This window comes from Periplaneta americana, chromosome 6, assembly GCF_040183065.1.
Source record: "Periplaneta americana isolate PAMFEO1 chromosome 6, P.americana_PAMFEO1_priV1, whole genome shotgun sequence".
Classification (NCBI taxonomy): Eukaryota; Metazoa; Arthropoda; class Insecta; order Blattodea; family Blattidae; genus Periplaneta; species Periplaneta americana.
This window is the reverse complement of record NC_091122.1, coordinates 153,279,455-153,306,286: the sequence shown is the minus strand read 5'-3', so window position 1 is coordinate 153,306,286 and position 26,832 is coordinate 153,279,455. Positions and strand designations below refer to the sequence as shown.

At 34.1% G+C, this 26,832-nt stretch overlaps 1 protein-coding gene across 2 annotated transcripts; it reads right to left on the bottom strand.

Moving 5' to 3' along the window:
* Positions 1-48: 48 nt before the first annotated feature.
* LOC138701942 (cathepsin L-like peptidase) lies at positions 49-19,798 on the bottom strand. 2 transcript variants are annotated; one of them, XM_069829311.1, is made up of 7 exons: positions 19,691-19,798; positions 15,301-15,405; positions 10,903-11,052; positions 8,963-9,160; positions 5,151-5,342; positions 2,823-2,988; positions 49-335 (listed from the first exon to the last, which is right to left on the bottom strand). In XM_069829311.1, the coding sequence occupies exons 2-7, from the start codon at positions 15,391-15,393 to the stop codon at positions 121-123; spliced, it is 1,014 nt and encodes a 337-aa protein (XP_069685412.1). In that variant the 5' UTR covers positions 15,394-15,405; positions 19,691-19,798; the 3' UTR covers positions 49-120. The 2 variants fall into 2 exon arrangements, with proteins under 2 accessions (XP_069685412.1, XP_069685413.1); XM_069829312.1 differs by having other exon boundaries at positions 19,695-19,759.
* Between the last annotated feature and the right edge of the window lie 7,034 nt (positions 19,799-26,832).

The window sequence follows — 26,832 nt, the reverse complement described above, 5'->3', positions numbered from 1 at the left end:
ATTTTTAGTAATTTTCTGTACAAAATATGTTATTGAAGGAAGCTCATATTGAAGTTAAGAAAAGCTTTATTGCACAAATAAATTAAGAGACTTTTATCTCACATTTTCCTTCAGTCAAATTTACACCAAAGGATATACTGGTCTAGTTGCAATTCCACAATGATTATCTCTGTTGCGAGCAATCCTTATGTAACCACCTTCTCCCCACTCCTCTCCCCATGAATTCTTCACTAACCAGTAGTCCTCTCCAGAGGATTTATCTGTACCATAACCTATTACAGTCACAGCGTGGTGTGAAGGGCGATCCCCTACACATCCAGGATTGTAAAATACACCTGTAATAGTGAAAACATATTCAAAACATGTTCTCTTCCACATTGTATTTAAATCCTCCACAACGAATTATTACATACAAATATCTTTCTTATACACTGCCTGAAGAATTAACAAAGGGAGACAGCAATTTACAAATAAAACAGCATTCTATAGTATAACGATATCACGACAAAAACAAAATAGTACATTATGTAACGAGCCTATAATGGTAGTAATTAAGACGCGAGTATGTTTGTTTATGAAACGAGCACAGCGCTCGTTTCATAATTTTCATACGAGCATCTTGATTACCAATATAGGCAAGTTTCATACGACTTTTTATGCTCGACCATATTTCTAACTTGAAATTATTCAAAATTAGGTCATGTTATGGTTACGTGCGAACTGATCTGAATTGTGAGATGTGCGCAGACGCGAAAGTATTGATTTTTTTCGAGGCCGAATGTCATTGACCTTGATAGAGAATAAGATGAACATTAGTCTGATATAACCTGGAAATTGATTTATAATTGAAAAACGAGATAAATTGAATTTATTTGAATATTATTTACAATTAACGCTAATTATTATAGTAACAGAACATAACCTTCTGGGACAGTATTGGATTTCCAGCCTCCGTGACTTTTCGCTAACTGTCTTTCGTTTGCATATCCGAGTATAATCGATACTTGCGGTTTTATAACGGTACAAAGGTGACTTGTCATTGGCTGAACACCTGAACTTTAATGAATAGGTGTACTTTAATGAGGTGCATTAAAGGGCTACTGCCAAGTGTATAATTACTACATTTCGGCATGGTCGAGCATAAACAAACATTATAATGCAATAATTGTTAAAAGCACAGTATCATATGGCTCAGAAACATGGCATTTGAAGTCAAGGACAGTAGCAAAACTACATTTTACAGATATGGATTTCTGGCAGAGATCTGCAAGAGTATTAAGGAAGGATAAAATTAGAAATAATGTTATAGAGAGAAAAAGTGAAAGTGCAAGGATCGCTTGTAGAATTTATAAAAACAAAACATTTGAGATGGTTTGGTATGAAGAGGATGATAAAATAAAATTGCCGAAGAAGGTGTGTGAACAGATTCCAACAGGAAAAAGGAAGAGTGTAAGATTAAAATTGATATGGATATAAGGAATAATTAAAACAATGAGAGAAAAGGGATTGAAAGATGGGGTATGGGAGAATAGAGAAGACTGGATAAACTGAAAATGGGTACAGGGAGATGTTTAGAATATTGTACAACCTGATAATAATAATAAAAAAAATAAATAAATTTTAATTATGGTTTATTTAATGACGCAACAGCAGAGGTTATATCAGCATCACCGGTGTGCCGGAATTTTGTCACGCATGAGTTCTTTTACATGCCAGTAAATCTACTGACATGAGCCTGTAGCATTTAAATACACTTAAATGCCATCAACCTGAGCCGGGATCGAACTCGCAACCTCGAGCATAGAAGGCCAGCACTATACCAACTACATTACCGAGGCTGACACATGATGATGATGATGATGATGATGATGATGATGATGATGATGATGATGATGATGATGATGATGGTGGTGGTGGTGGTGGTGATGATGATGATAGTAACAATAGTAATAACAATAACAGTAACAACAGTAACAATAAGAATGAAACAATAATAACAATAAGAATAATAGCTACAATAATAATAAAATAGCAACAACAGTAACAGTAACAACCATAAGGATAACAGTAATAATAACAATAACGCCACCGGCGTGGCTCAGTCGGTTAAGGCGCTTGCCTGCCGATCTAAAATTGCGCTCGGGCGCAGGTTCGATTCCTGCTTGGGCTGATTACCTGGTTGGATTTTTTCCGAGGTTTTCCCCAACCGCAAGGTAAATGCCAGGTAATCTATGGCGAATCCTCGGCCTCATCTCGTCAAATGCCATCTCGCTTTCATCAATCTCATCGACGCTAAATAACCTCGTAGTTGATACAGCGTCATTAAATAATCAAATAAAATTAAATTTAAATTAAAATAACAATAACAATGATAAGGACGATGATGGTGATGATGATGACGATAATAATGATGATGATGACGATAATAATGATGATGATAATAATAATAATAATAATAATAATAATAATAATAATAATAATAAAACAATAGCAATAATAATAATAGCCTATTATTATTGTTAATATTATTTTGAATAAACTTTATTTATTCAGCTTATTCCAAGTGAAGGCTGCTTAAAAGACAAATTCTAAAATAAATACCGGTAGATAAAATGTTTTTTTCCCTCAGGTTTTTAGAAAAGTCTTAGCTTGTAATGCACATTATTTTCATCTGAAAACTTATATGTCTGGGTTTAAATACCAGTCACTCACTTATTGGTTTACAGGATGTCATTTCTTACACTTTTTCAATTCTTTAAATGTTTATAAAAGTATATTTCATATTGTAGAATATATGAATAATGGACCACGAATTTACTTACCGCCCTTGTAAAGGCTGAAGTCGTGTAAATCAGAAAATATCGAAACAGCAACAGGCCCAACTGTAGCAACAGCTGCCTGCAAGTGAGATTCGGATCTGGGTTTGATTGTAACGTATCCAACATCAGTAGCTGCCACATTGTTGGGATTAAACCGACAAGTACCATCCTGCAACATGACAGAGTGTTTGCGAATGTTAATCAACACCACGAAGCAAAATAAAGATATAAGAAACATCAGCTGAGGTCTGTTGTCTGTGATCCACTTCGATCAATACTGATATATTCAATATTATATTGAACAGAAACACTTTGTGGATTCCTCTAAAAGGTGAGCAGATTCACATCAATAAAAAAAAGGACACAGAGCTTAAAAAAGGAGGACATTGTTCGAAAAAAGAGGACAAAATATGTACTGTACTTAAGATTTAGGCTTAGGCTCTATATTATAGGTACAGTACCGGTACTTTAAATTACGTCAATATCTGTTTTATTATAAAATATTTACAGTACAGATTTAGTCATATCATACTTAAAAGTATGTTAATATCTATTTTATTACAAAATAATAATGATTTTACAGTTAACTACATATGAAAGCCAAGGGAACTATAATATTAAATAGGACAGAAAATACCTATTTAGATTTACGCTTACGCCTATATTATTCTTAAAATGATGTCAATGTCTATTTTATTACAGCATACTTATGATAAAACTTAATAATATTAAATGATTTTACAGTTACGTACATAAGAAAGCAACAACCATAACAAGTAGGAGCAAAAAGAGTTATGATCGTTGGCAAGTAGTATATTCCATTGATGCTGCTGGCATCTACAGGAAAATTACTTGAAAAGGGTATCAAATCAGATAATTTCAAAATATCAGGCATATAAGTTACGAAAAGAAGGACATTTCTTGATTTTTTTTTTTTTTAATCCGTCCGGATTCTACAGGAAAATTACTTGAAAAAGGCATCAAATCAGATAATTTCAAAATATCAGGCACACAAGTTACGAAAAGAAGGACATTTCTTGATTTTTTTTTAATCCGCCCAGATTCTGCAGGAAAATTACTTGAAAAGGGCATCAAGTCAGATAATTTCAAAATATCAGGCATACAAGTTACGAAAAGAAGGACATTTCTTGATTTTTTTTAAATCCGCCCGATTCTACAGGAAAATTACTTGAAAAGGGCATCAAATCAGATAATTTCAAAATATCAGGCATACAAGTTACGAAAAGAAGGACATTTCTTGATTTTTTTTTAAATTCGCTCGGATTCTACAGGAAAATTACTTGAAAAGGGCATCAAATCAGATAATTTCAAAATATCAGGCATACAAGTTACGAAAAGGAGGACATTTCTTGATTTTTTTAAAATCTGCCCGGACCCCGGACAAAGGCCTAAAAAGGAGGACATGTCCGGACAGAAGAGGGCATCTGGTCACCCTAGCTAGAGAAGATGTGTTTCTAAACGAATAAGTCTTAAAATTTATTATGGTTTATGTATAACTGATATTTTTGAAAAGTTTACAGAAATAAACATGAAGAAAGCTTGGGAAGACAGAGACGAATGAGGCATATTTGAAATCGACCTTCTGAAAGGACGACATGATAGGAAGAGGAGGAGAAGGAGGAGGAGGAGGATGATGATGATGATGATGATGACTACCTCCTCTCACAATATTGTATTTTTCGTAATGGATATTACATTGAGCATCTCCTGTGATGTTGATGATTAAGTACTCTTATCTTGGAAGATATTAATTTTAAGAGTCATCTTTATTAGACTTTTTTTCCTGTTTTGGTAAATACTATCACTTCTCGAAATATTCAATACTTTTCTTTAACAGTCTGTATACAGTAAAATCCCTCGTATCTGGCACCCAAATAACCGGCAATACCAAAACAACGGCACTTTTCCCATTTAAAATTGTCATAAGGTTACGAAAACTTTTAGTATTTTTTACGCTATTATGTATTACTCTATTACAATAATTACGAACTGATGAATGTACATTACCATATTCAGTATTAAAAATAAACATTGTACGTATTTCGAAACTTTATTTTTAATTATCTATATGAAAATTACTAAATTTCAACATGGAAAAAAAATGTTTGTACAATACAGTGTGTCGTTACATAACCTATAAACGTATTTTCCAATTATCCGGCAAAATTAGTTATCCAGCACTGACTTTGTCCCACAGTTGCCAGGTATGAGGAATTCTACTGTATATGTATGTAAGTTATATGGACAATATGTTTAAAGAATATTCATACATACGGTAGCACACATTAGAACATTCGTTTCTGTACTTACCTTAGCTTCGTAAGGATAGGAGTCCTCTGTGTCAATTCCATTGTAACCCTTTATGCAATCAAATGCCAATGTCGCGTGACCACCTTTACAGCCTTCAGTACCATATAATCCACAGCAGTCCACCAGATCCTGTTCACTTAAGGAAATCAGCTTACCAGTCTTCCTGAAGTGTTGACCCTCAAGAGTTCCAATCTGAAAATAAATCATAAAAATAATGAGGAATATTATGCAGTTTGTATTGCCTCCTTAGTAGATCCCAGTCTAAATTTCTTCAATATTTTTGTACAGAAAGTACACCACAGAAATTTAAATAACATTGCCTATACGGTATTTTGCTTATGCTTTTCTCGTTCTGGTAATGACAATGTATGTACAGGGCAGGGGCGTAATTAGCAGACAGCACTAGGGGTTGCTCTGATTCCCTAGAGGTTGCAAGTGAACTTGGTCTTCAGTTGAATTTTTTTTTTACATTGGACACAATTCAATAAACACCAAGTATAAAATTATTAAATTAATAGTCATCTACTAATTATCATTACTTTATTAGGTACAATAATGAGACAATAAACAATAAATATTTTAAAGATCACTTGAAAGGGTTGAAGTGAAACTTCATGAACCTAAAATGGCAGTAATTTTGTTTTCGTTTTACCGTACTTAACAGTATGATTTTTTAGTTACTGTATTCAACTATGACCGAGTACGATGTGGTGTTTTGTGAGTTAAGTTACATATACTGTTCTCCAACCAGGAGATTAACTGTGAAAGATATGTGCTTATTATTGCGTCATCTATTGGAGCAAAGTAGATAGATAATATTACTGTTATAATGTCAGTTTAAAAAACATACGCTCTCTTGCATATGTTATTTCCTGTATGGAGGGATTAAAAGACCAGGAGATTAACTGGGATCTAATTTTGTAACTAGGGTAGTATAAATGTGTGTATTAGCGTTATTGTTTGTGCTTTGAGAGTTAGCCAATGGAGATCCGTGTACCCACGTGTGTGACCTTATGACATCAAATTCATTCACAGCATTACCCTTCTGCGTCTCATTCCCGTGAGACTTTCTCCTGGTTGGAGTACAGTATACTGGTATGAGAATAATTTTAGAGATTGCTCGCAGCATAGTTCAGCAACCCCTGGAACCCCCCTTGGTTACGGCTCTGATAAGGGTGAACTGTAAGTAATGCTTTAATTTCAAGGGGTTATTGTCTGAGATATTTCAAACTATAAAGTTTCGAGAAAAAATTATTTGATATGAAACATTTCATAGCATGTTTTGGGGAAAGCTACTGAATTAATTCCCAATATGCTTAGTCAATTTATGATAATAAATGATAAATAGGCTGCCTCCCATACAAAATTTAATTATTGATATACTTACCGTACTTATTATTATTATTATTATTATTATTATTATTATTATTATTATTATTATTATTATTATTATTATTATTATTATTATTATTATTATTATTATTATTATTAATGAAAAATAATAAAATGTTGTTCACAAAATAAGTTGCTATGCTTTAAGTTTCTTTCCCAATGTGATGAAGCAACAAGCATTATGCTCAGCTGAAGAAACATGTTCAAATTCCCCTGGAAATATTTTTCAGGTCTCTGTGGCCCTCAGTAGACCACACTGTTCCTTTTTCTTTATTTCGACAGCAACAAGTACGGCAAACAGAAATGTTTAATTTGCACCACATTACCAAATAACCATTTATGTTGCCCATAGTAGCGGCCGGTGATCAAAATCCTCGGTGAGGCCAGATGCAACTAGTTTAAGTGCCTCCGATAGGAAATGTTTGTTTATGATATTCATTATTATTGTTATTATATTATTAATATCATTATTACTGTATTATTATTATTATTATTGTTATTATTATTACTATTATTAGTCTATTCTTATTACTATCTATGAAAAATAATAATTTCACTCACCAAATAAGCTGTTATGCTCTGAGTTTCAGTGATTGTTTCAGTGTGATGAAGCATCCCATATTATGTGTTGAAATTCCTCTTTCTTTCTTTTCTTTTTATTTTTTTCCTTTGACAGTAACAAACAAGGCCAAGAGAAGTTTATTTTTCTTCACATTACCACATAACCATTTATGTTGCCCATACCAGGATGCAATAGAAACTCGCGTTTTAAGATTATGTGTCAGAAAAATGATCAGCGATGTCGTAGGTATCTCGGTAGTCTCTCTCTTTATTTAAAACTTCCTTTCTTTTAGTATTATTTCTTCTCGAAAAAGGACACTCTGACAATGAATTAACTGCACCAGCATTATTTCTCTCATTTGTTTCTGTTTATATTTTCCCAAAATACATAACAACATTGGCCCAGATTCACTACTGTACTACGAAGTACAATAGTAGAACACCCTCGCTTATGTCATAAACTGAGACATAAGGGGAGAGAATCGAGTGGGTTTCTGCGTGCCAAAGAGCTGGAATTTTGTTATTTATGGACTAGTTAGGAAGACAAGTCACCACTGCTATTCCTACCCCACTCTACCCTTGAGTCCAGTCCATGGATGGGACGAGTGAAACCTGACCAGGCCAGCCGAATTGTGCCTCAGCTACAATGTTTTAAGCGTAAACTCAAAGCCCGCGAAAGGACATGAAATGCATTAAGCCAGACCTGGCATGAACGATTCTGGCCTCAGGAACAAATTTTACTGCAAAACAGGTCTATATACATCACAAGTCAGACCCGGCACGAGCTATCCTGGCCTCAGGAACAAATTTTACTGCAAAACAAGTCTATATACATCACAAGTCAGACCCGTTACGAGCTATCCTGGCCTCAGGAACAAATTTTACTGCAAAATAGGTCTATATACATCACAAGCCAGACCCGGCACGAGCGATCCCGGCCTCAGGAACAAATTTTACTGCAAAACAGGTCTATATACATCAAAGTTTTCAAATGCTTCTACAGCGATATATGCTTCATTCAAATAACTAATACATTATATAAAAACACAAAATTTGATTTCAGTTAAGCCAAGTGACTGAGGCCTGGCCTCACTTGCCTCAGTCAATCAGCTGCCACTGTTGCCCATACTAGGATGCATTGAAAGCTTGCATTTTAAGATTATCTTTCTGAAAAATAAATTGTCAGTGATGGCATACGTTTGTCTTTATTTACAACTTTCTTTCTTTCAGTATTATTTCTTCTCGTAAAAAGATACTCTAACAGTGAATTAATTATATCACTATTGCTCGCATTCTCTTTCGGTTCCTGTTTTCCCGAAACACATAACATTAAACCACACTCACTATTGTACTACGAGGTACAATAGTACAACACCCTCGCATAAGTTATAAACTGAGACAAAAGAAGAAAGAACAGTGTGGGCTCATGTCTGCTAGATAGCAGGAATTGTTATGTTATTTGTGGCTTATTTAGGAAGATGTGTCTTCTCAAAAGAATATTGGACAAAATTTTGTATGATGTCAACAAAAGTGATATTCCTCGAAAGTTACTACAGTTAGTTTTTCTCCCCTTCTTAAAGATAGATACAATTATTGACTCCTCCCATTGTTCTGGTACAATTTTCTTTTCCCAGGTAGCAAATGCAAGCTTATAAATTTCGCTAGATAATGCGCTTCCATCCTTTTAATAATTTTAAATTCAAATTTCACCTCAGTGTACTTAAAATGAAAGTAGTCATAATCTTCGATACGTGATGTATGTCATCAACTACTGGTACACAATATGTACAGTGAAAGTCCTCCAATTTATAAAATAACAACTGATTTTTTTAATCAATTATAACACAAATTTCACTTACTGCACTGAATGCCCAGCAGGACCCACAATGTCCTTGATCTTTCACTGGAGTAACGGCACCTTTTTCCCGCCAGTCAATGCTGTCAGGAAGCTGAACATTTGCAGGGGGGATGAAAGTTGCCACATTTCGGCTGTGCTGTGGATGATCTGGTTGCATTCTGAGTAAGCCATTCATTTCTCTTGTTACTTCTTCAAGAAGCTAAAATTTAAACATAATACAATCAAATTAACACTAACTCAAAACTAGGTACAAGTGCTAGTTCTCTTTTACGTATGCACAAAGAGCATTCTTGCTCAGTCAGTGCTTAGCAAACACAGAGTGATGTAAAGACGTCAGAAGTTTGCTTATAGAATATTATAATGTTAGATACAGTAAAATCCCTTGTATCCAGTACCCAAATAACCGGCAATACCAAAACAACGGCACTTTTAGTTAGGCAAACATTAGTGATATGTTAAAGAGGTTCATATCATCGAATGCTACATTATTGCCTTCATAGTTGCGACATTGGCTACACTGTTCTTCACGTCACATGACCGCCCTTTAAAATTGCCAAAAGGTTACAAAAACTTTTAGTATTTTTTACTCAATTATGTATTACTGTACTACAATAATTATGAATTGATGAATGTACATTACCATATTCAGTACTAGAGATAAACATTGTACGTATTTTAAAACTTTATTTTTAAATATCCATATGAAAATTACTAAATTTCAACATGGAAAAAAATGCTTGTGCAGTACAGTATGTCTTTAATAACCTATAAACATATTTTTCAAATATCCGGCAAAACCAGTTTGTCCCACAGTTGCCAGATATGAGGAATTCTACTGTAGTCTTACATCTTATACCTCTCGAATAACATAAATGAAGCTAATAATCAATTAAAACAGTGGCTAACACATAACAGACTTAATATTAATATCGACAAAATAATACTTATTAATTTTAATCGAAATAAAACTCATAAAAATTTGCAAACATACAGAGCTTTCATTTCAAAACTTCCCAGTCTAAATAATTAATTATTTAAACTGAATTCAAATTAAACAAAAAAACACGTCAATTTAGATATTGAGGGGGAAGTCTGAAACCAGGCTTAATTGCATTTTAGATTTCACCCTCACCCCCAGCCACCCTCACTTTTAAATTTCAAGTGGTACCCCTATATTTTTCTACTTAAATATTAAAGAGCATTCAATTGTTTATACACTTCATTCGTTTTCGCATCTTTTGTTTTCTATCGTCGCCTGGCAACCTGTATATTTGTTATCAGTTGATTATGGGACAAAAACACAGCTTATTTTGTGTAATTTCCGAAATTTAATCAATAAGTATGATTTATGTTCTCTCTTGAAGGGCACACACCATTTTAACATAATTTAATACAAAAACACAACTATTACATGAAATGCTCAAAAAGTTTTTGTAGCTTTATTCTCTTCAATTCTAATCAACAATAACAACAATCCAATATCCAATAGTAGTCAGATTACTTCGGATTTAAATCGTGTGGAAAATACTATTATTCATAGTACTGGATAAAGTGCCAGACAGAAAACAATTTTTGACATTTTTAATACGAAAAGGGGCACTTTAATTGTTAAGACAGTGTATTTGTTCTAAAATTTTCTGAAAGAAAAGAGAAGAAAATAACCTTTTTACCTGCATAATTACAGTATTTAATCCTTAAATTTCTTCAACAAATGTTTATGCTGAGTCATAACTTTATGTTAAAATTTAAAAAATCCAAACATTACCCACTCTTGCTATACACGGTCCCATTTAATATGCTGTTTTTATACGGTTCCTTGAGGAGCATCTTACCAAGGTTTCACTGTAAGATATTGTTTTTACTATCAAAGGATATACAGTTAAAATTATTTCTGATTTTGAAAAGTTTAAAAGGACTTAGTTTCTGTAACAAGATAGTTACCATGTCTGCAAATCTGTTAATTCCAAGTGTGTAGTTATGAAGTCCCCTTGCATGCTCTTCATTATGTTTCTTTATTTTTTCTACATTGCTCAGAAATATATTCATTCGAAACATTTCTTCTCGAGGACAGTATGTTTTCCCATACTTGATCTGTAATGAGGAAAAACAACGAAATATCGGTAAAAAATGTAAAAACATACAAACACACATAGAAACAGCGGAGAAAGTCGTCTGTCAAATGATGCATGGAGCAATGTTACGATTAGTAAGATATTTTAAGATATTTTATTTGAAGGATTTCAAGCCAGACATGACTTTCCCACAATATCACAAAAATTAAGTTTATCTGAAACACACCTTCTCATCTTAATTCATCTTGTAGTCAAAATGAATGACTATTTTTTTAACTGCTGAAGGCTGCAATTGTGAGATTAAATTTGGCACTATATGGATGTAACCATTTGCAGTTGAATTTAAACCCTGAATATATTCGGAACTATTTCATGAGGATCAACCATGTTTGGTTTGAAACCCTTCGTACTGGTATGTACCTTAGTGAATGTTAAAAAGAAATTAAGTTCTTGCATCTATTTGAAGCAGTGATTTGAAACTTGTGTGAAATATGGAAAAAAATCACGAAGCGTTTTGGGCATCTGCCTTCGATCAACACTTTGTTTTACAGAAAATTACATTGCTGTGTACTTTTGTAGAAGTTAATTATTTATCACGAAAAGCTAACACTGATATTCTATTTTGTTTAATATAATTTACAATGTTCATTTCAGTTTTCTATTATAATACTGGTTGGAACAGTTGTCTGAAGTTACTTTAAGGTAAATTATTCAGGTTGGCTAATCACAATCAAAATAAAATAAAGTGATGTTAAATTTGTAAATAGAATAATATGTATGAAATACCATGGCCTGATAGACGAAGATGTTGCTGATAGAGAATTATGAAACCGCAAAATTAAACACTTATAAAATGTCATAATAAAAAAAATAGTTATTTATGTATCAAGTAGGTACGCAAAATAAGGTTTTAGCAGACGAATTCATTGTTTTTGGACGAGGCATAAGCTGAATCCAAAATACGGGATGAGTCCACTAAAGATTTTGCGTACATGGTGCATACAATAGTTTTTAGTAAAAGCTGTCTAAATTCGGTTCCGGACAATTGGCCACAGAAAATTGGTAACTAGGACAATTGACCACAGAAAATTGGTAATAGGGACAATTCGCCACAGATAGACAATTCGCCACAAATATACAATTTTCCACAAATAGACAATTTGCCACAGATAGACAATTTGCCACACTGAGGTACAAAGATAAATCCAAGACTTTCAGAAGATCTATATTTTGCGAATGGATACAGAGATTATTGTAAATTCCACTAAGTGTCTGAATTGCTATGTACATGTAAATTTGGCTTCAAAAATGCCTTGCTATGTTGTAGCCTACAGCTCTCAAGTACCAGATGACGGTGCCTTCTGCTTTGTACCGCGGGAATTCTTCAACTAAACATGATATTCATCTGTCCATGTCGATGTATTTCCGCTTCTTTTTGGTAGGAGAATGACCACCTTCCAATCTCTCTATGCATCTGTCCACTTCTTCCACTTCCAACTGCAGTTGCTCCAGCATGTGATACAAGGAAGGATGCGCTTTCCCCATTAATAGGTTCAACCTCCTGTACCAAGCTTCGCATGTATTAGTAGTTCTTGCCTTAATCCTTCCCCAGTCTGCAAAATGCTTCTTGTGTTCAGACGGTTCTTTGACGACACTGCTTCCATCTTCTGATAACGTGACTGTTGCATTACACCCGTCACGCGTGTCACAGCGCCAAACAACTCCATTCTTATTTCCTCTAAGTCTCGTGTACATGTAGCCAAGATATATTAATTTGTCAGAGCCTCTTTCTGATTTTGTGAAGCGAATTTCTTCTGCCATAGTTCCGAATTAGTTTACAGCTTCTGGATTTGTCTTGTGTTACCATAGAAATATATTATAAATTGTTGCGAGTTTGAGTATTGCCTTGAATTTTAATGTGTGACTAATGTCTTTGATACGAATTTCAATTATGTGGCGAATTGTCTTTGATACTAATGTGTACATGTAGCTAAGATATATTAATTTGTCAGAGGCTCTTTCTGATTTTCTTCCGCCATAGTTCCGAATTAGTTTACAGATTTTGGATTTGTCTTGTGTTACCATAGAAAATTATAAATTGCTGCGAATTTGAGTATTGTCTTGAATTTTAATGTGTGGCTAATTGTCTTTGATACGAATTTCAATTATGTGGCAAGTTGCCTCTGTGGCCAGTTGTTCCCAACCCGTCTAAATTATTTGAAATAAAATAAATTAAAGTTAAATATATATACAAGTATAAAAGGCATAGTGAGTCAATTGTGATATTCTCACCGCCATCTGATAGACATAATGAAACAATGTAAAGTTCAGTTTTTCGATTTTAGAGAGCATGTACTAAAAATTCTTTATGATCTTTTGAATAAATACGAGGGGGATCCAGGAAATAATGACTGTTCGCGCATACCCGCTGCGCAGCTGATTCCCCTTCCTTGTTTGAAGGTCAACTGGCTTCCTTAACATGTGTTCTCATAATGTTGTCAGTACTGGTTGCAACAAGTCGCCATTGTGCATTTTGTGTTACTTCAAAATGAACGACGTGATTGATAATCCCGCCGACTGTGAGGTGAGGAGTGTGATTCGATTTTTGAATGCCCGACATTTGAAACCTGCACAAATTTACCGGCAATTGAAAGAAGTGTATGGTGATACTGTAATGAATGAAAGAAATGTGAGAAAATGGTGCGAAATGTTCAACAATGGGCGAACAAATGTCCACGATGAAACTCAACCAGGACGCCCATCACTCATCACAGAAGACCTGAAGACTAAAGTGAACGACAGAATCTTGCAAGACAGGCGCACATCACTCGACGAATTGCATATTGCCTTTCCTGACATTTCTCGTTCTTTGCTTGGTAAATTGTGTCGCAACATCTTGGCTACCACAAAATCTGTGCACGATGGGTTCCACGGCAACTGAGTGACCAACACAAAACTCAGAGAATGGCCTCAGCATTGACATTCTTGATGCGATATCACACAGATGGAGACGCCTTTCTTGATCAAATTGTGACTAGTGATGAGACCTGGGTGTCTCACAACACCCCAGAGACCAAGCGCCAATCACGTCAGTGGCATCATCCCTCATCACCCAAGAAACCGAGAAAATTCAAACAGACTCTCTCAACACAAAAAGTCATGGCTACTGTCTTCTGGGATCGCAAAGGTGTTCTTTTGCTGGATTTCATGCCAAAAGACACTACGATCAATGCAAATCGTTATTGTGAGACTTTACGAAAACTACGGCGAGCCATCCAAAACAAGAGGCGAGGAATGCTTTCGAGAGGAGTTGTGCTTCTTCACGACAATGCCCGCCTGCACACTGCTGCTTCAACTCGAGAATTGCTGGATCAATTCGGTTGGGAAATCTTTGATCATCTGCCCTATAGTCCAGACCTTGCTCCTAGCGATTTTCACCTTTTCACTAAGCTGAAAGACTTTCTGGGTGGTATGCGTTTTGGAAGTGATGAAGAGTTGAAGAAGACAGTGAACACCTGGCTTAATGAACTGGCGGCAGAGGAGTATAACACGGGAATTCTAAAGCTAGTGAACAGATACGACAAATGTTTAAATGTAGGTGGTGATTATGTAGAGAAGTAAAGAAAGCTTCAGTTATGTAACAGACTTTGTTTTTTCAAATAAATATATATTTTTTTAATTATTACAACAAAACGGTCGTTATTTCCTGGATCCCCCTCGTACATAGCTTTTACTGTTCCTCAGAATAATACATTTTTATTTTTATTAATAAACTTTTTACTTAAAATATTAAAATTAATTCGAAAGCTATAGACTCAAAAATTAATGTAAAACTGAAAGATAGTGAAATATAAATTTCAAGCAATTTACCATAGAAATAATAGGAACTAATAAAAGAAAAAAGTTAAATCATATTAAACTACAAGTGACATATAGAAAGTTAGAGCTATATCCTATAATTTATGACACTAGTTGTACCAAATTTTAAACTTTCAGTTTTAGTGTAAATCAGTTTGAATTTAATATAATAATACATTTCGGCAAGTGTTCTGGTTATTGAAAAAAATTATGTTGACAATATGAAACGCAATTTCTGTTAGAAAACTGTAAAACTCTCTGTTTGTTTCCTCCTGTTTACTACTATCGCTTTGAAAGTAAGAGAACACTGAAACATATCTTGTAATTCTTTGTGGCCCAAAAACGGTTACTCTCTACAAAGTTAAGAAATGTTATATAAATCATACGAAATGGCAGTTATGTACTTTACCTTGAAAGCCTCCCAGTCTCCTAGAGCCAATTCGAAAAAAGTGAATGCTTCAATAGCCGCCACAATTGCCAAGAAAATAATAACTCTCCTCATCTTGACCAGCTCCTATAAAACAGTAAAATTTTTCATTAATTACTAATAAAGACTAACATAGAAAGTACACTATATCATTAGAATTACTACCTATTTCCACATTTCAGTATCAATGCAATTTAGTTTCGAGGAGCTCTTAGACTGCACAATTTGCAGTTCTTTTTTTACAATAATGACGGGACTAGTTCTGATGCAGTTATGATGATGATGATGATTTTTTTTTTACAGTCTGCATGCTCCATTACTGTGGAGTAATACTACATGCATTGGTTTACCTTAAACTATGTTCATATAATTACTTTATATTGTTCTAAGAGTTACTTTATAAGCAATATAGATGGATGAATTTTGTACTTTTCTTTCATTGTAATTTGTCAAACTGTAAATTGTTAGTAAATTTGATCAAGTTCTTATGGTATTTGTGCACTAGTTTGTCTTTATTCACTGGCCAGTTTTCAGACTTTAGAACTGCCGCTTTCAGAATGTCTCTGATGATGATGATGATGATGATGATGATGATGATGATGATGATGATGATGGTTGTAGTAGTCACAGTCCATACATTACCACTGAACTATTGCTAATGCTTAACATTTCTTATCCAGCAAATTTCTCCTCAAAATTAATTGCGATTGTCGTCGTCATTATTATTATTATTATTATTATTATTATTATTATTATTATTATTATTATTATTATTATTTACTTACTTACAAATGGCTTTTAAGGAACCCGAAGGTTCATTGCCGCCCTCACATAAGCCCGCCAGCGGTCCCTATCCTGTGCAAGATTAATCCAATCTCTATCATCACACCCCACCTCCCTCAAATCCATTTTAATATTATCCTCCCATCTACGTCTCGGCCTCCCTAAAGGTCTTTTTCCCTCCGGTCTCCCAACTAACACTCTATATGCATTTCTGGATTCGCCCATACGTGCTACATGCCCTGCCCATCTCAAACGTCTGGATTTAATGTTCCTAATTATGTCAGGTGAAGAATACAATGCGTGCAGTTCTGTGTTGTGTAAATTTCTCCATTCTCGTGTAACTTCATCCCGCTTAGCCCCAAATATTTTCCTTAGCACCTTATTCTCAAACACCCTGAACCTATGTTCCTCTCTCAGAGTGAGAGTCCAAGTTTCACAACCATAAAGAACAACCGGTAATATAACTGTTTTATAAATTCTAACTTTCAGGTTTTTCGACAGCAGACTGGATGATAAGAGCTTCTCAACCGAATAATAACACGCATTTCCCATATTTATTCTGCGTTTAATTTCCTCCCGAGTGTCATTTATATTTGTTACTGTTGCTCCAAGATATTTGAATTTTTCCACCTCTTCGAAGGATAAATCTCCAATTTTTATATTTCCATTTCGTACAATATTCTGGTCACGAGACATAATCATATACTTTGTCTTTTCGGGATTTACTTCCAAACCGATCGCTCTACTTGCTTCAAGTAAAATTTCCGTGTTTTCCCTAATCGTTTGTGTATTTTCTCCTAACATATTCACGTCATTCGCATAGACAAGCAGCTGATGTAACCCGTTCAATTCCAAACCCTGCCTGTTATCCTGAACTTTCCTAATGGCATATTCTAGAGCGAAGTTAAAAAGTAAAGGTGATAGTGCATCTCCCTGCTTTAGCCCGCAGTGAATTGGAAAAGCATCAGATAGAAAATGACCTATACGGACTCTGCTGTATGTTTCACTGAGACACATTTTAATTAATCGAACTAGTTTCTTGGGAATACCAAATTCAATAAGAATATCATATAATGCTTCCCTCTTAACAGAGTCATAAACCTTTTTGAAATCTATGAATAACTGATGTACTGTACCCTTATACTCCCATTTTTTCTCCATTATCTGTCGAATACAAAAAATCTGATCAATAGTCGATCTATTACGCCGAAAACCGCACTGATGATCCCCAATAATTTCATCTACGTACGGAGTTAATCTTCTCAAAAGAATATTGGACAAAATTTTGTACGACGTCAACAAAAGTGATATTCCTCGAAAGTTACCACAGTTGGTTTTGTCCCCCTTTTTAAAAATAGGTACAATTATGGACTCCTTCCATTGTTCTGGTACAATTTCCTTTTCCCAAATAGCAAGTACAAGTTTATAAATTTCGTTATATAATGCACTCCCACCCTCTTGTATTAATTCTGCTGGAATTTGATCGATACCTGGAGACTTGTACTTTTTCAGATTTTCTATCGCAATTTCGACTTCTGAAAGCGTGGGTTCGGGTATAAATGGCTCAGCAGTTTGTATTTCAATTTCGTCCCGATCATTTCTATTTGGCCTATGTACATTTAGTAGTTGCGCAAAATAGTTTTTCCATCTGTTTAGGATTGATGGAGAGTCTGCAAGCAAGTCACCATTCTCATCCTTGATCACGTTTACCCTTGGCTGATATCCGTTCTTAAATTCCTTTATACCCTTATATAAATCTCGAATGTTTTTATTCTTACTATTTGTTTCTACCTCATTCAGTTTTTCCTTCAAGTAACCTCTCTTTTTATTCCTAAGTGTACGACTTGCTTCCCGTCTTTCATTGAAATAATTATCTCTCTTCTCCTCAACTGGATCCTGTAAGAATTTCAATTTTGCCTGTTTCCTTCTTTCTACTACCATGCAACAATCTTCATCAAACCACGGTTTCTTTTTCCTAGTTTCATAATAACCTATGCTCTGCTCAGCTGCAATTTTGATACTATCTCTGATATTTTCCCACACGCTATTAACATCTAATTCTTTCTCAACTTCGTCGGAACTTTCTAAAGTGGCAAACCTATTCGAAATTTCGACCTGATAATTTTGCTTAGCTTCCTCGTCCTTTAATTTCAAAATATTGAATTTAGTAATATTAACTTGTTGCTCTACTCGCTTGGCTACTGATAATCTTTCTCTTAATTCTCCAATCACCAAATAATGGTCAGAATTACAGTCTGCACCCCTGAAAGTTCGAATATCTACTATACTAGTATGTCTCCGTTTATCTATCAAGATGTGATCGATTTGGTTGTGTGTCAATCCATCTGGAGAAGTCCAAGTATATTTATGTATATCCTTATGGGGGAATGTTGTACTTTTGACAATTAAATTTTTCGATGTGGCAAAGTTGACTAATCTAACTCCATTGTCACTACTAATTGCGTGTAGGCTCTCTTTTCCAATAGTTGGTCTAAAAATATCCTCCCGTCCTACTTTAGCGTTGAAATCCCCCAATAAAATTTTCATGTGATATCTAGGGAACTGATCAAAAGTATGTTCCAATTCCTCATAGAAGCTATTCTTTATATGGTCGTCTTTCTCTTCTGTAGGGGCGTGAGCATTTATAACTATGATGTCGCACCATCTACCCTTAAGTACTAAATATGATAACCTGTCACTGATAAATTCGACCTTTTTTACTGCTGATTTTATTCTTTTATGAACAAAGAATCCTGTTCCTAATTGGTGATTATTGTTTCCTTCCCCATAATACAACAAGTAATCTCCTATTTGTGATATGCCATTCCCATCTAACCTAACCTCTTGTACTCCCACGAAGTCTATTCTATATCTAGCTAGTTCTTTTGCTACTAATGTTACCCCTCCTGTTCTATAAAGATTAGTTACGTTCCAAGTGCCAAATCTCAAATCCTTATTCCTTTGCTGTGGTCGTGCCAGAGAATCAGTCCTATTCCGAGGCTTATTATAGGGATACGTAACAAGCTGTTTTTTTACGGTGATGGGTTGTTAGCCCTTCGCCCAACCCCCAAGCTGGAGGACCACCCCTTATCGGCTGTCCACGACTGCTTATTCAATATATTTGCAGCTACCCTCCATATCTGGAGGCCGTCTCCTCTATCCGCAACCTGAGGACGCGCCATGCCGTGGTGATAGGGACCCACAATACATGGATTATTATTATTATTATTATTATTATTATTATTATTATTATTATTATTATTATTATTATTATTATTTCTGCTACTATTACATTTTATATTATGAAGATAGTGAACAACATTGCATTGCTGTTCTTGATTACCATATAAATTAAAGAAATAAAGTATCCAATACCCATACATTTCATAGAAGTAATACTTTGACTTAAGTCGACATTTAAATTAAAAGTACCGGTAATGTAATAATTTCAGTTAATTTATGAACTTGGAAATAATTTTTCAACAATCTTGTTTCAATTCAATAAAGCAACACTAGAACTAAGTGACAATATTTTTAAATTGATTGAAGAAACAACAGAACTCAGTGTAATGTAATGAACTTGTCTTACCTACTTTTCCTCACTTCGTATTCACAATGAATCCCCACAAGATGATCCCTGGGCTTTTGTATGCAATGTAAGTGTCAAAAGTCCGTCACAAGCTGTTTGCTATAAATAGAAATAAATGTTTTCGTACTGTACCACTAAAGTTTGTTTAAATACTGCTAAATCATAGTTCCCCGATCTTTGAACTTTATTTAGAGATACAGGAGAATGTGTTATGGTGATCTAGTGCTTTTGAAAAGGATTGTAGAAATATTTATTTTATAGTAAGATTAATTATTATTTATATATTACGTATATTTGTATATCCACAGTATGACTACTCATAGTCATTGAATTATTATTTTTAATTATTAACCTCTCCAACTTGGGAATAACTTCAACAAAATTTACTATGGTTAAACATAAAATTATACTAACCCCTAAAACTATAAAATATATGTATCGTCGGTTTACAAGCAAAACACATTAAGTCAAAAATATTACTTCCGAGAAAAAGACATAGGGTAAAGGTTGGTAAATTGTGATACTAGTAATATTATGATAGTACTTTTTGAGAATTTTTTACAATTTTACTGAGCGAGAGAAGGACTGGTTTTGTGCAGAAACTTGTCCACGAACATTCCCTTAATACATTGACACAAAAAAACCGACTTCCTCTCGCTCAGTAAAATTATAAAAAATTTCTTAAAAAGAACTATCATAATATTATTAGTATCACAATATTACCAATATTTACCCTATATAATGTACCGGTAGGTACCTAAAAGGATGAAGTTACAAAACAATGGAGAAAGTTACACATGCAGAACGGCACACATTGTATTCTTCACTTGACATAATTAGGAACATTAAGTTCATATGTTTGAGATGGGCAGGACATGTAGCACATATGGGTGAATCCAGAAATGCACATAGAATGTTAATTGGAAGACCTGAAGGAAAAAGATCTTTGGGGAGGCCGAGGTGGGAGGATAATATTAAAATGGATTTGAGAGAGGTGGGATATGGTAGCTACTGGATTAATCTTTCTTAGGATAGGGACCGATGGCGGGCTTATGTGAGGGCGGCAATGAACCTTTGGGTTCTTTAAAAGCCATTTGTGAGTAAGTAAGTAATACATTGCTAGATGACGCAATATTTTCATGATCACAATAAATTGACACTATGGCTTAGACTAATTGGTCCACACCTGTGGAGTAACGGTCAGCGCGTCTGGCCGCGAAACCAGGTGGCCCGGGTTCGAATCCCGGCCGGGGCAAGTTATCTGGTTGAGGTTTTTTCCAGGATTTTCCCTCAACCCAATACGAGCAAATGCTGGGTAACTTTCGGTGTTGGACCCCGGACTCATTTCACTGGCATTATCACCTTCATATCATTCAGACGCTAAATAACCTAGATGTTGATACAGCGTCGTAAAATAACCCAATAAAATAAATAGACTAATTGACAAATGATTAATTCCTGTATCTTTGGTGTGATAAAATTACCAATTGACAGTTTTTTTACATACCGTGTCAGAAATTCTAATGCAGTCAAAATCATGCTCTTTGTGAAAATTATGGTCGTACATAGAAACGAGTCTAAAACACTCCCTGCTTGACACTTAATCTCGAAATGCAGTTCAAAGTTCGGAGGTCTGTATTCTAAACACAAACTTTAAATTATTTACAGTGACATAACAACGATATGTTATGGACTTGATAACTTGGTACTCGAGGGTAGGGATTATCATATCTTTAAGGAATGACTCACCTAAGTAAAATTTCAGTAACTTAGATTTATCAATGTGTTGTAGAATCTGACATGGGGTAACTATCTTTGCTATGAATAGACGTCTTCACAGTGGCTTGCATCGTGTTGACCACATGGTCAGAGAGGCCTGCTATGTAGCATTGTCTGAAGTTGATGCAAAGAAAGTCCAAAAAGCATCTAGATGAACTTGTACCACCTCAAGAAGAAGAAAACATACATTATTTGTATATAGGTGTGAATTTGTAACTCTGCAATAGTAATATTAATTATTATTATAATACGAATCAATCGTAATAATCCCAAAAACATTGGAAGACCTTGATTCCGAACAGACATGGTGTGCATGTGGGGTTCTCTCAAATTATGTGCATTTTCCATACAATAAACATCACACCTCTAGGTTCGACCTCATTCTGTCCCTTACTGGCATTCTGAAAACCTGTTGACCCTATACGCAATCATACTTTCCTCGTGTTCTCTGATTTTTTCAGAAAGTGAATAACGGTATGTAACTCTTATCCTACAAAAATTGTACTACTGTACTATACTGTATTTCATGTTTACATTATTTACATCACTGGCATTCAAGCAGGGGTACGTGTACGCTAAGGGGAATGGAAAGACATACTATTGGGTACGTAAAATTTTAGAAATGCTATACATATTATTTCATTATAAACATTGAATGATCAGGGCCAGATTCAGGGTTAGCCACAAGAGATCTGGACGTAAGATGACGCAATTTTGGAAAGCTATATTCTCCCTCTCGCTTTATTTCATTTATAATAACAAGCAGAGTGGCAAGATTTAATTTTAATTTCTCAAAAGTACTTCTTTCCAAAACTAATCATTATTTTGTAGTTGTAGCATTCTTTGCTCAACATCTTGCAGCTGTGTTCGTTACGATTATATTATTGTGATCTTATAATGAAAAGAGCCATTTCAATTGCCTGTTTTTAAATAATAATCAGCCACCAGCATGGTTCAGTCGGTTAAGGCGCTTGCCTGTCTGTCTAAAGTTACACTGGTTGTGTTTTTTCGAGGTTTTCCCCAAACGTAAGGTGAATACCAGGTAATCTATGGCGAATCCTCGGCCTCATCTCGCCAAATACCATTTCCAATCTCATCGATGCTAAATAACCTAGTAACAGTGTCGTTAAATAACCAACTAAAATAATAATAATAATAATAATAATAATAATAATAATCAAATGGTATTTGCAGAATCTCAAGGTACAGTTTTTTAAATAATTTCCAAAAATTGAGAGAGAATACAAAACCCAATTAAAATCCATTTTACACCGTCGCCATTAATTTTTATGATCTTAACATTGAAAGAAATCCCGCTGAAAAGTTTCATTGACGGTTCACTGAACATAAAATCTGGAAACATGTCAATCTGCGACTTTTGGATTTCTGCTCGCAAAGAGTTCGAGGAGTGTGATGTCATTTCACACCTCCTGCCATTCCCATCAATGTATCTATGTGAGTAGAGTTTCTCCACACTAATTTCAATCAAAATGAAACACATAAATCTCTTTAATCCAGACTCAGTTGTGATCCTTGTACTCATAAATATTCGTTCCCAAATTTAGGTTCTAGCATGCTGGAAATAAGCTCACTCATGTTATTGACACATCAGAACTATATTAATCAATACTTAATGTAGGTGTATAATATTAATTAATCTATCAGTTTCCTATAATAGACATGCCACCTTGTTCATTTATTAATTGTTATATATCATTCATTGTCAGTCCACACCTGTGGAGTAACGGTCAGCGCGTCTGGCTGCGAAACCAGGTGGCCCGGGTTCGAATCCCGGTCGGGACAAGTTACCTGGTTGAGGTTTTTTCCTGGGTTTTCCCTCAACCCAATACGAGCAAATGCTGGGTAACTTTCGGTGCTGGACCTCGGACTTGTTTCACCGGCATTATCACCTTCATATCATTCAGACGCTAAATAACCTAGATGTTGATACAGCGTCATAAAATAACCCAATAAAAAAAAATCATTCATTGTGTGTGTTGTGTTGTTTTGTGTTTGTGATTCTGTCAGTACACTATGCATTTTACATGGTGCTGATATTGCAGTAAAAATGTACCTTTACAGTACCGGTACCTACAGTAAAACTTCGGGAGCATGTAATAATAACGTATTGAACGGGACTGTATATTAATGGAAGTGACCTATTGTATTTTAGAATTGTTTCTATTTCAACACACAGAGATAACACAGTACAAACAGTAGCCCCAGACAAAATTTCGTGTCAACTTTGTACCTCCAAAGTTTTCGGTGCATAATGAAGTTATAAATAATTACATAGAGTACAGTGGAAAAACTTGACAAGTCCAAAATTATAGATTTTCTGTTTTAGATGTCATGTAATAGCTCAGGGAGTGTAGATTTGTGTAGTTTAACTGTACGGAATAACAACCTCATTACTCCAAAGAGATTTTAAGAATGATAACCCCAAAGACAATAGAATATAATGGTTCTCTCTCTCTCTTTCTCTCTCTCTCTCTCTCTCAAACCTACATGTAACACCCATTTCACCACACTTGTAACAGGTCATGGTAAACTAAGTTCCTATTTTCACCGTTTCAAAATTATTATATAATCAACAATGTGTCTCTGCAACCTAAATGAACAGACAATTGAACATCTGATATAAGACTGCCCTAAACTGAACCCACAACGAGCGACATTCAAGAACAAAATTACAAGAAAGAAAGGAAAACAACCAATTAATAAGATGGACATAATAAAATTGTACTGTAAAAAATTCATGCAATTTGCAAATTCAATAGACTTTGAATCATTGTGAAAATGTTGTTGTTGTTTGCTAATGCTGAATTTCTGACAACGAGATCATTTATTCTCTCGCTCTCCAGTATTTTTCACTCAAGGACGCTAAGTTGATAATTGTAAAAATGTAAAACTTCAAATATGTAGTAATTACGAGGTAGACTAGACATATAATATAAATATAGCTAAAACTAGAACAATATTAGAAATAGAACTAGTATAAAGTAAGAAGTAATGTAGAATAGGATAATAAGTTAGCATAAGGTATTTATTACAATACAGTATATCAAATCTCTTATGGATATAAATAGAATGCTATGTTATCTATACTAATAATAAATCTGTAACCGAAATTTTTCTGGTAATTTTCGATTTTCCAAAAATAATTGGTCCTAACATATACAATTAACCACCCTGAAACCGAAAATCGCTTTTTTGACATTTTTGTTTGTATGTCTGTCTGTCTGTCTGTCTGTCTGTCTGTCTGTATGTTTGTTACCTTTTTACGCGATAATGGCTGAACGGATTTCGATGAAAATTGGAACATAAATTAAGTTCGTTGTAACTTAGATTTTAGGCTATACGGCATTCAAAATACTTTATTTAAAAGGGGGGTTATAAGGGGGCCTGAATTAAATAAACCGAAATATCTCGGTTATTATTGATTTTTGTGAAAAATGTTACATAACAAAAGTTTCTTTAAAAATGATTTCCGATAAGTTTTATCTCATGCAAAATTTTGATAGGACTGATATTTAAGTCTGTCTGTCTGCCTGTCTGGATGTTTATCTTTTCACGCGATAATGGCTGAACGGATTTCGATGAAAATTGGAATATAAATTAAGTTCGTTTGTAACTTAGATTTTAGGCTATATAGCATTCAAAATATTTTATTTAAAAGGGGGGTTATAAGGGGGCCTGAATTAAATAAACCGAAATATCTTCTTACTATTGATTTTTGTGAAAAATGTTACATAACAAAAGTTTCTTTAAAAATGATTTCCAATAAGTTTTATTCCAGGCAAAATTTTGATAGGACTGATATTTAAGGATATACAAGAGTTTTAAAATAACAATACAATACATTTCCACCACCACCTCAGATTATAGTGTCGTTGTTCCGTAACTTCTAGGTGCAAAATATTAAATTTTTTAGTAGGAAGAAAAACAAATTTATTCATTCTATGGCAGTAGTGCATAGGAGATCGTGAGTTCTTACATTTTTGAAAGAAAGAAATGTAATTACATTATATATAGTAGATTGTATTATTTGCTGCATCATTAAGTTATTTAGTAGAGAAAAAATCTGAAAATCGATATATGACATAGGAGTTATTGCAGGAACAACGACGATGGCTACAATGAAATCAAAACAAATGACTCCGTGTATTTAAGGCGGCCTTGACATTTATCAATATTAGTATACAGAGAATATTTTGTGTGTTTGTATGAAGTAATCTCAGAAGCTAATTAACCTTCACAATTAACTCTCTTAATTTGGAGTGATTTATTAAAGGATGCATTCAAGACTAATTTAGGAAAATGTTAAACGAATTATATTTGAACCAAATGAGTGGTCTCTGGATCAAAATGATACATTTTAGTTATTTAAATACAATTTAAATTAAGTACCATATTAAACGATTTATTCTTCTATCAAACCCGAATGTTCCCTGGACCCAATGTTCTATTTTAATTATGTAATTACTTTATATTTATTTCCAATAAGTGCAGCGGAGCGCACGAGTACAGCTAGTATAAAATAATTGTAAACATAGAGGTCCTCAGAAAATTAAAGGTTCCTGATAATACTCTTCAGACAATTGCATCAACCATTTTAAAATCTTCATTGAACATCATCAATCACCATCTCTATTTATCTTTATAATATTCAATGTATATTATTTATTTTCAATACATTTTTATCATTCTGATAGCTACCAAATCTTGTCGCAGAATATTCTTTTTTTAACATTAATTTACATTTTCTTTTTTGTTCATTTGAATTGATTAGGATGCCGATATTTTAAATCCAAGGTTTGGACAGCTATCATTATATATATTCAACCAGTCATGTAGTATTACTTTAATTGTAATGAAACATGATGTAAATGCTTAAAAAACATATACACACATTTTATATGGAATATTTCATAGCGGTTTTTGGTAAACCATTGATTTAATTTCCAATATGGTTAGTCAATTTAAGAGAGCAATGCATTATGATCATAAATTATTGAAAAAAATTTAGTTTTGTCCTTCAAATGTGCAGAAATTTGATCTGAAGAAATGTAACTTTTTGTTCTGCAAAGGAATTTTATAATGTTACATTTGTTTGGATCAAATTTCTGCATATTTAAAGAACAAAGCTAAATTTCTGTCAATAATTTATTATCATAATACACTGCTCTCTTAAACTAATCGAGCATGTTGGAAATGAAATCAATGACTTTTCAAAAAAGCAATATGAAATGTTTCCATCTTGAATCTTGCATACACTACTTTTAATACTTAAATATAAATGATTGATTAAATGGCAAACTAACTAGTGTTAAATTATATAACCACGTGTGGCTTACAGCTGT

Coding starts and splice junctions, on each gene's coding strand:
- LOC138701942 (XM_069829311.1), bottom strand. CDS start 15,393: ATGAGGAGAGTTATTATTTTCTTGGCAATTGTGGCGGCTATTGAAGCA. Junction 11,053..15,300: donor GAGACTGGGAGGCTTTCAAG/GTAAAGTACATA, acceptor TCCTCATTACAG/ATCAAGTATGGGAAAACATA. Junction 5,343..8,962: donor CCTGCTGGGCATTCAGTGCA/GTAAGTGAAATT, acceptor ATTTATTTTCAG/ATTGGAACTCTTGAGGGTCA.